The sequence below is a fragment of the Lycium ferocissimum genome, chromosome 9 (assembly GCF_029784015.1).
Source record: "Lycium ferocissimum isolate CSIRO_LF1 chromosome 9, AGI_CSIRO_Lferr_CH_V1, whole genome shotgun sequence".
Lineage (NCBI taxonomy): Eukaryota > Viridiplantae > Streptophyta > Magnoliopsida > Solanales > Solanaceae > Lycium > Lycium ferocissimum.
Window position 1 is genome coordinate 65,690,759 of NC_081350.1, and position 9,575 is coordinate 65,700,333.

A 9,575-nucleotide genomic window follows, 5' to 3' on the forward strand; every position below is an offset into this window, starting at 1 on the left:
TCATTTAAATGCAGTTTTACATACTAGTACTATTCACCATGTACTATACGTCCTTTTTGCCGGGAACCGCACTTCATGATACCGATTTTCGGAGCATACACATGCGGTAGATCACCTCGGTTATCGGCTTATTGCGAGCCCCGCTTCTCTCGGGGTTTAACATGGAGTACGCACTAGTATTCAGTTTATGGTAGTCCAGGGCCATGTCCTGGTAGTTAGTATTCAGACATGTTTTAGAGGTTTCATAGACAGATGTTAGTTCACGGAGTCAGTTGTGCTTTTATGTTTGCAGAATATTACTTTTTTCATGATTTTTCATGCTATGAGATTACTTCAAGACTTTATTCCGCAATTACGTTTTCATGATTCATTGAAATTGAATCATATAGATTATGTTGTTTTGATGCCCATGTTGACAAGCAGGCCATGAGGTTCGCTCGGACACATGTAAGCAAGACCCAAGTGCCGTGTTGTGCCCAGGCCATGGTTCGGGGCGTGACACTCGAAACCTTTAGACACTTGCTTAACACTTGTTAAAAGTATTCCTTAACCTTATAAGGGTCCCATAACCTTTCCGGGCTTACGTTAGTGTACTTACGGCGCAAATGACGCGAATTGTTTTTTGAGTTGTAACAACTAACTTACTTAATAGATCAGAAGAAAGATACTCCCTCAGGTCCAGTTTACTTGTCATTTTTTAGTTTACACGTCCCTTAAAATTATATGTTTTGACTCTCATACCCTTATTTGTTATCTTTAATCATTTAGACTGTTAATCATTCTTTAATAAATATTCTTTCTTTAATCTCCTCTCTTAGGTTTTCTATGCTAGTTAGTCAATATTTATTACTTCAAAGAATAATTATTACTAAGGGCAATATAGAAAGAATGTACTCAATTATATTTTGGTTTCTTAAATAATGACTATTTTGAACCATGTATTTTTAATAAGGGCGACTAGTAAAATAGACGGGAGGTACTATTCAATGTTAATGATTCCAACTGACTTTGTCATTATACTATCATTTTTCTTGGGCTTAATACATATACGACCCCCTAAACTTGTCCATTTTTTTCATTTTGGTACCTCAACTAAGTATTGTTCCTATTAAACCACTGAACTCGTCCTTAAGTGTGTTTATCAAACACAATCCGACTTACATAGTATTCCATCTTCAATATAGCAACATGCTAATATATATTCTAATTTAATTATGCCATCTTTTAACTAAGATTAGTAGCAATTGAGAGGGGAAAAAAGAGTAGCTCTTAATTAAGCTGACAGTGAAAGAGCAGAACCAGTAGAAATCGATACATTCAAGACCTAAAGAATAGCTTACCACATGTCTAAAATATTATTTCACCTTCATTTTCCTAATTTAGTTTTTGCTTCTAATAAAAATTAGATTTAAGGGGTTTGGTAGACACACTCAAAGATGAGTTCAGGAATTCAATAGGAATAATACTTAGTTAGTGCCAAAATAAAAAAAAAAGGGCATTAAGCCTTTTTCTTGAGTTAAAATTGAGAACATCTACACAGAGGGACCAAAGTGACATTATCCTTTTAAAGACAAAAAGTCATCAACAAAAGGGAAGAGGTGCAGGTAAGGAACTGACAACAATGGCTTCCCTTCAGCTGGGTGTTTCTTCACTTGCCGGACCCACTTTCCAAATTCGGTGTTCCAGTGAACGGCAAGCGCTGTTTAACCGCATTGCCCCTGTTTATGATAACGTAAGTACCAGCACTAAAGAACCTCCATTCACTATTCAAATGTAACATTGTTTGCACAATTTTTATGTGTTGCAGTTGAATGATATGCTGAGTTTGGGTCAACATCGCATATGGAAAAGAATGGCTGTTTCTTGGAGCCGGTAATTATCCACCTCTTTCTTCCTCCCTCCCTCCTATTTTATATATGTATATGACAATGTTTGGTAATCTACTGTTTATGTCACATTTTACTGGATACTGTAGACAATAAGTTTCGCCTGAAAAAATTATAATAAATATAACAAAATATTACTCCCTCCGGATCAAAAAGTGTGTTCACTTAGCCATTTGCGCAACCCTTAAGAAAATACTATCTAATAGGCAAAAATAGGTACTTTGAAGGTTAATTGTTTCTTGATTTGGTAAGTGGACACTCTTTTTGAACAAGAAAAGAAAAAAAGGGCAAGTGGACACTCTTTTTGATCCGGAGGGAGTATAATAATAGTACCTGTGTATCAATTTCTATGACACACTTTTCTTTTTAGTCTGTCCCAAAAAGAATGTCACAATTTCTATGACGCACTTTTCATTTTAGTTTGTCCCAAAAAGAAAGTCACCTTTATAAGTAGAAACAACTTAACTTTAAAATTCCCTTTTTACCGAAATGTCAAAGTTTGTTTTAAACCATAAATTTCAAAAGTTTTCCTTTATTTCTTAATCTTTGTGCTCAATCAAACGGTGTCACATAAATTGGGACAGAGGGTGTAGTATTTTATTTCAATATAGTGAATATTACAATCTCTATAATTTCTCTAATCTTCTTTTCTAAGGGCATTTGAGCTTGATCTTGAAATTAATGGATTTGATCTTGACTTATGTGAATTCAAGGTACTTTTGAGGCTTGATTTTGAATTATAATCTTGCACTTGAATGTGGATTTGATTTAGTCGTCAACAATGCTTTGATGACCATCATGAACAATTAACTTTGATCTTGAATGCCTTGGTATTTGATTTTCCTTCGTTCTTGATCTTTGTGTATTTGAAAGAAACTTGTAGAGGAATCCTTGAATGCTTGCACCTTGTAGAGAAATTTGTAGCCTTTGATCCACGAGCTCTATCTTGTTTCATGTTCTGAATTTTCGTCCCTTTTTTGAATATGGGAGACAAAAGAGGCCAAAACAGATTTGGTGAAAAATTCCACTGTGTATTTTGTGGATTCTATGGCTGGAGAAAAACAATATATGCTTTGAAGGAAAAAAGAGTCACCTTTTTGTGGTAAAAAACAATTCTATTCATTATCTTACTATTTGGTGTAAGGAGGGCTTGTTAGAGGGTATGGATCAATATCTTGATTTCCTACCATCTTGGTAATTTATTAATAAATCTTACCCTATATAAAAAAAATGTTGTGGGAGAGAAGAGTTGTAATGATGACAAACTTGTTTCCTTCGATTGGTTGATTTGGATCACTGATCAATCAAGTTGAAGCAGTGACAAGACCACATTTGATTGCTCGGAACTTGCCACTTGTACATATGCCACATGTTGTTTGGCCTTTGATTTGACTAGGCATGCCACATCATTCTGGGAATGTGGCATGATCCTATTGGCTCTTTAATTTGACTTGTCATGCCACGTCATTTGACACGTCGAACAAGTTTGGCCTATAGAATAAGATGACATTTATTTAATCGAAATGGCTCATAATTTGTATCCCAAATAAATGGACTAGCCCAACAAAACTGAATCTTTAATTAAATTCATTTATTGGACTGAAATAATTTATTAGATCATATTAGCCAATGATATTTATTTGGACTAATATATCTTGAATTTAAAATTTAGTCCAAATTATTTTATGAATTTAAATCCAACAAAATTTAAATTCTTACAGTTACCATTTGATATAAAGTTGATGTCAAAGTTTTCTCTTTGAGTATATTTTCCATACATTTATAGAAATATTTTAATTATAAGAACAGTAAACATGTAAACCAGAAAACTAAGGAATGTTGTCCCAGTTGAGAATGATATTACATAATCTCACCTGTTACTTTGGGATCCTTCATAATTTGGGAATGAAGAGAAATGTCATAGTTCCTTCAAACTGACAGCATCTTTTGTCATATAGGACCTGCATACAATTTGAGAAAAATGGAAGCTTCTTCTCTGTCTGCAAAGGTTGGCTTTCTACGGGTAAAGCCAGAGGGGCTCCATGATTTAAACAGTATATGTATCTATATTTCGTATCACAAATACTATGTTCGGATGAACCCACATCGGAAGAGTTGCATCTCTCACTGGGTAAAGTATAAGATGCTTGTGCATTGTAAATAAACTAATAACGGTTAATATTGAAATAATGTAACTATTTTTAGGAAAGTGAAAACATGCCGGACATCAGGAATGTGTTTTAAGTTTTCTGCAATAACAGTATAACTAATACTTATATCCTTTTCCTTTTGATAAGCGATGTACTACTCCATGCTTACTATAAACTGTAGTTGGCTGTTTAATTGATGGAAAAAACGTTACACTGTTGGTGCATCTTATTTAAATCCATTCAAAGAGGAAGAGAGACACAGGGCAGAGGGAGTAGAAGTTTCCACCCTTTTTTCGCTGTTCTTAGGCATAATTCTTGGATTTGGACTATGTTTATGTCCTAGTTAAGCTGGAACTATTGAGCTTGTATTGCAGAGCTAAAGAAGGGGACAACGTACTAGATGTCTGTTGTGGAAGTGGAGATTTGACGTTTCTTTTGTCTGAGAGAGTTGGACCTAATGGCAAGGTTCCCTTTTCTTTCTTTTTGCTGTCTCTGGTTTGCTTTATATTCTATTTTTCGTTCTTTCTATTCTTCCATTGTGTAATTGTCGTTTTGCTAGTTATTATTCACCATTTCAGAAGCAACTCAATTCTTTCATTGACCATCCTGATAAATTCCGTAAGCTGATTTAAATAGATGGCTCTATGGAATTACCAAAATATCAAGACATAATATCCTTCCTTTGTTTTATTGGAAATGAAAACTATAAGAAAATTGTGGCGTTTAACTATCACACGTGGAGATAAGAAGTAAGGAAAGATAATATTCTTACAAGGAAGAGAAAAGGAACTTGTGCCTCTATTCCTAATTACCTTGGTGCCTCATTAACTGTTTTATAACTACCTGTTGTTTTATTATCAAGAGATCATTTTACCATTGTCGAATCTTCTTTGCTGTTGTGAGAATCAGACATTTATTTATTTCTGTTCAGTCACCTTTTTTTATTGTTTGCTAATTAACATCCTTTATAACATAGCAAATTACTGTGTCTCTTTATGCATTTTCCAGTTCCTGCCTCCCTATATCTCATTATAGAAACCATGACTCCTATAACTTAGCATAGGAGAAGCCATCTCTGGCATCATTCTTACAGTTCTTTTTACTCATTGAAAGGGGAAAAAACAAAAATTTCTTGAATGAACTTGAACCTGGTGATACTGTCACTTCTAGTTTGAATAGGTAACTGGATTACATGATCGAAGCAGCCTAGGCTAGTTATCTTAATTTCTGAATTTTTGGATGTCAAATATTACTGAACTGGCTTTCTCATTAGTACATTTGGCTTTGCAGGCGTTCGGTTTTGATTTCTCAAAGGAACAATTATTAATCGCTTCGACTCGGCAGAAATTACGTTCAAAGACATGTTATAAGAACATCAAGTGAGCATTGGTAATTAAACTGTCAATATATTCAAACAGATAATGTTGGGAAGGTTATTTGCCAACACAGTTTAGCAAAATCTGCTGGTAAAAATAAAATCTAGTCAACTTCCAAAATGTTTTCACATGCTACATTTACCAGTTACACGTGCATTATCTTCTGTACTCTGACCTTCTTACTCCTTCCAATTAGTTTTCATGTTCCCTGAGTCACTGTGAGGGATTAATGCATATGATTATGAAGGTGGATGGAGGGCAATGCGCTTGATTTACCCTTTCCTGACTCCTCCTTTGATGCTGTTACTATTGGCTATGGATTACGAAATGTGGTTGATAGACATAAAGCTATGGCAGAGATATTTCGAGTTTTAAAACAAGGCTCAACGGTATCTGTTCTTGACTTCAATAAGAGTATCAACCCCTTGAGCACCACAATTCAGGTAGTTGTTGGCAGGTTTAATACATTCTTTTTGCATCACCCTGAAGATGTATAGAGTAAGTTATTGGTTTCATTATCTTTTCCTTTATCTGATTAAAACTCTGTGCTTTAGGGATGCATTACAGTTCCATTTGAATGTTTGAAACAATGATGGCCATTATTCATGTCCGAAACACTTGTTTGGAAATTCAAAGATTCCCTGGGTTCCCTTGTTGGCTTTTTTAAGGATGTAGTCAGTACATATTTCTTGGCCCTTATACAGAACATATTGTTACTTAGCAAAAATGGTGACAACAATGGAAACAGAATAGACTCTTGAAGCTTATCATGTTCTTTTTGTTGGAAAAAAAAAAATTCTTATATCTCAAAAATAAGTAGTAACATATTCTTTATTCTTATTAGCCATGATTAATTTTAATCACCTTTAATACTCCTTGTAGCATATCCTTTATTACTCCTGAATAGCCTTGATTGACCATCTTTCTTCAGAATTCCTAACGTTACTTTGCATTAGTAAGTTAGTAACAGATCATTGACTCATTATTATCATTATTTTACATTGTGCCGCTGGAGGCTTGGAGCCATTAATCTGGCAATTGAACATTGTCGTAACATCACTCTTATGAGATGATTTCTTTTACCTATATATAGTCAAGTTCTTTCATTTGATGAAATAGATATATCAAGAATACATAAGATTATTCTCTTTCCTTCTGCTGGGTTTGCTACCAAAATAAATCTTTGTTTGTTTCTGTCTCCTAGTTTTATACTAGAAGAGCTTGTTGAATCCCGGGGGATACACCTACATCGGGTGAAATATCCTTAAGGATTGTGTCTTTGACATGCCTTAAGCTTTGAAGAATTCCCTACAAGTGTTCATGATCAGGTATTTTCCATAAGATTTCCAACACTTTTAGGGGTCATTTGGTATGATGGATAAGGAAAAATTAGTCTTGGGATAAAACTTTAGTACCACCTTATCCTTTGTTTGGTTAATAATCCTGGGATAGGATTAAAAATAGTACCAGGATAAGTTATCCCTAGCAGAGGGCGGAATAACAATCCCATGATTAGTTATCCCAGGATAAAACAATGAAAATGACAAAAATAGCCTCGAGGTCCCTCAAACCCCTTTTCTACTAAATAAGGTGGAGGGTATTTTTGTAAACAAACAACTTTTTCTTAGAAATTATGCAATGCATGTTACTTTTAATACAACAAACTAACAATCAACAATACCAGGATAACTAATCTCAACATAACTAATCCCAGTATAACTAATCCCAACATAACTAATCCTAGAATAACTTGTGTTCAAACCAAACGACCCCTTAGGGTGTAGGACAAGCGGGGGTAGCGGAAGGGGAAGGAGAAAACTGCTTTATGAGAATTTAGAAGTTGTAGCTTTATGATATAGAAGGGAAATAGTGATCTTCACCCGTCATAAGTTGGACAATTCTATGTGAGTGGATATCATCTGTAGTATAGCTCAAGAATATTACTCCACATAATATCAGCAAAGTTAAATTGCATCCATATGGGACCATATTTTCTTCACAAGTCAAAAAGCAAGTCACTTTCCTATCCATCAGATTCCGGGGAATAATCTGTTATTCTGCATTATGGACAATTCCGGTATCTCCATCACAGATTGTAATGTGCAAACTTCTTAATGTTTTCTTTTCCAGCATCTCATGAGTAGTAATATTACAGAATTTGTCTAATTTTATTTTTTATGTTCTGTCTAGGAATTGATGATCGACAATATAGTCGTTCCTGTAGCGAGTGGTTATGGCCTAGAAGATGAGTACACATACTTGAAAAGCTCTATCAAAGACTTTCTGACAGGTCTGATCTTTTTACCAATATAGTTTAAGCAGTTTTAGTTGAGTCACTTCTGCTGTAAGCAGTTCTGACTTCTGAAGCCTTGTGCATGCATAATGTTGTGATATGTTATTTAAATTTTGGATTTAGAAATAAAGTAACATGAGTAACCTTTTTTTCTTAAATAAGTTTAATTTGAAACACCTGTCAAACAGATAAAAATAACGTTTCTTCATCTATTCTTTATTTTCTTCTGGAGAAAAACATGTTATTCAATTGATGACTCTCTTCAATGTTCAACTTCATTCGCCTCCCTTAGTTGGTTATGAAACATACTTGATTAGAACCGGAGACTCCACTACCGGGGTGAAAACATGAACAAATGATGCATTTCGAAACTCTTCATGGATGAGAAAACTGACCTGAAGAAGAAATAGAGGCATGCTGACTTTGCATCCATCACCCTTGTAACGGTAAAAAGTAAAAACAAAAAATGGAAAGGTAAGACAGCAATTAGAGAGCAGACTGAAGTTGACATCAAATCTCTCCCTTGATGAAATGAAGAAAAAGAAAACCTTAATTTAGGGAAATTGATTAATCTTTTTACCTTCTTCCAATATTTTTGCATGTTGTGTCTTTAATCCGTGGTAAATGTATGATTTGTGATACAGGAAACGAGTTAGAGAAGCTGGCTCTTGATGTAGGATTTTCCACCGCGAAACATTTTGAAATAGGGTTTGGATTTATGGGCAATTTGGTAGCCATTCGATAGAATGATTTCAACTGCTTCATCTTCCCCGTGCCTTAAAAAGCGAGAAAAGATGCAGTAACAAGAGGAATGAGTGGAATTTTTAGCAATAGATATTAGTAGACTTCTTCCTTCAATTTCAAGTCATGCCTGCTAGTGCATTGAATATTGCATCGCCTTACAGGCTGAAGATATGTGATATAATTTACTGTGCACCATTATTTGTTGCCTGTTGCCTCATCCTTTCCCCTCTCTTTTTGCACTATGCTATGAAACATGCTTTGATAAGTGCCTACTAATAGCTATCTATTCTGGAGCAGCTAACCCCCTATTCAATGCCATTTTGCTCTTCTTTTAGCCTTCAAAACCTAGCGGAAAAGAGGGACAAACCAAAACGCCCAGCAAAGAGACGTCCAGAGAGAAAATGTATAGCTTTATCATTTGTTGTAGTTCAATATGTAATGCGCGTGTTCTCTTTTTATAAGGTAAGGTTTATTACTAAAGTACCAAGAACGTACTTAATGGATACAAAAGACCTGCAGGGGATAGCCATGCAGTAAGTTACATCTTTCTTCCAAGTAAATCTAGAAAATCCATATAATTTCTAAGACTATCCGCCATATGACATTTACTCCAGAAATTTAAATCTTGGAGGCAATTATCCTTTATTCTGGAGGTATAATTCTTCTGATTTTCAAAACATATATTGTTTCTCTCTAGCCAAATGGTCCAGACTATGCAGATATTGATGGTTCTCTAGATCCTCTTTAAGGCTCTAGGAATTCTCCGGTGTTGCCAGTAGTCCGTCTCTCTCACCTTCAGTGGCATTACCCAATAGATTCCATGGATATTTACGAACAAGTCCCAGCATTGTCTAGTTACTTTGCAGTGGAGGAGGAAGTGATCTACTGTTTCTTGGTCCTCACATAAATAAACATCTAAGTAATTCACCATGAATTAATACTTACTAACTAACAGATGACCTTCACATCAATGTCAGCACAATCGCAAACCATAGCGCTAATGGTGGAAGATTCTAATGCAGCACCTGAAATACAGATATTCATTCAAACAATGATAATCATGAACTCACATTTCATCAGGTCATTTTTATCTTCATAAGGTCCTCCAAATTCTTCAATCTTCGGA

The 9,575-nt window shown here is 34.9% G+C and overlaps 1 protein-coding gene across 1 annotated transcript; it reads left to right on the forward strand.

Moving 5' to 3' along the window:
* The first annotated feature begins 1,538 nt into the window (after positions 1 to 1,538).
* Positions 1,539 to 8,639, forward strand: LOC132031492 (2-phytyl-1,4-beta-naphthoquinone methyltransferase, chloroplastic). Its single transcript, XM_059421482.1, has 7 exons — positions 1,539 to 1,732; positions 1,808 to 1,872; positions 4,411 to 4,501; positions 5,327 to 5,415; positions 5,660 to 5,855; positions 7,603 to 7,702; positions 8,350 to 8,639. The coding sequence occupies exons 1-7, from the start codon at positions 1,622 to 1,624 to the stop codon at positions 8,448 to 8,450; spliced, it is 753 nt and encodes a 250-aa protein (XP_059277465.1). The 5' UTR covers positions 1,539 to 1,621; the 3' UTR covers positions 8,451 to 8,639.
* Positions 8,640 to 9,575: the final 936 nt, after the last annotated feature.

Coding starts and splice junctions, on each gene's coding strand:
- LOC132031492 (XM_059421482.1), top strand. CDS start 1,622: ATGGCTTCCCTTCAGCTGGGTGTTTCTTCACTTGCCGGACCCACTTTC. Junction 1,873..4,410: donor ATGGCTGTTTCTTGGAGCCG/GTAATTATCCAC, acceptor CTTGTATTGCAG/AGCTAAAGAAGGGGACAACG. Junction 5,856..7,602: donor CCTTGAGCACCACAATTCAG/GTAGTTGTTGGC, acceptor TGTTCTGTCTAG/GAATTGATGATCGACAATAT.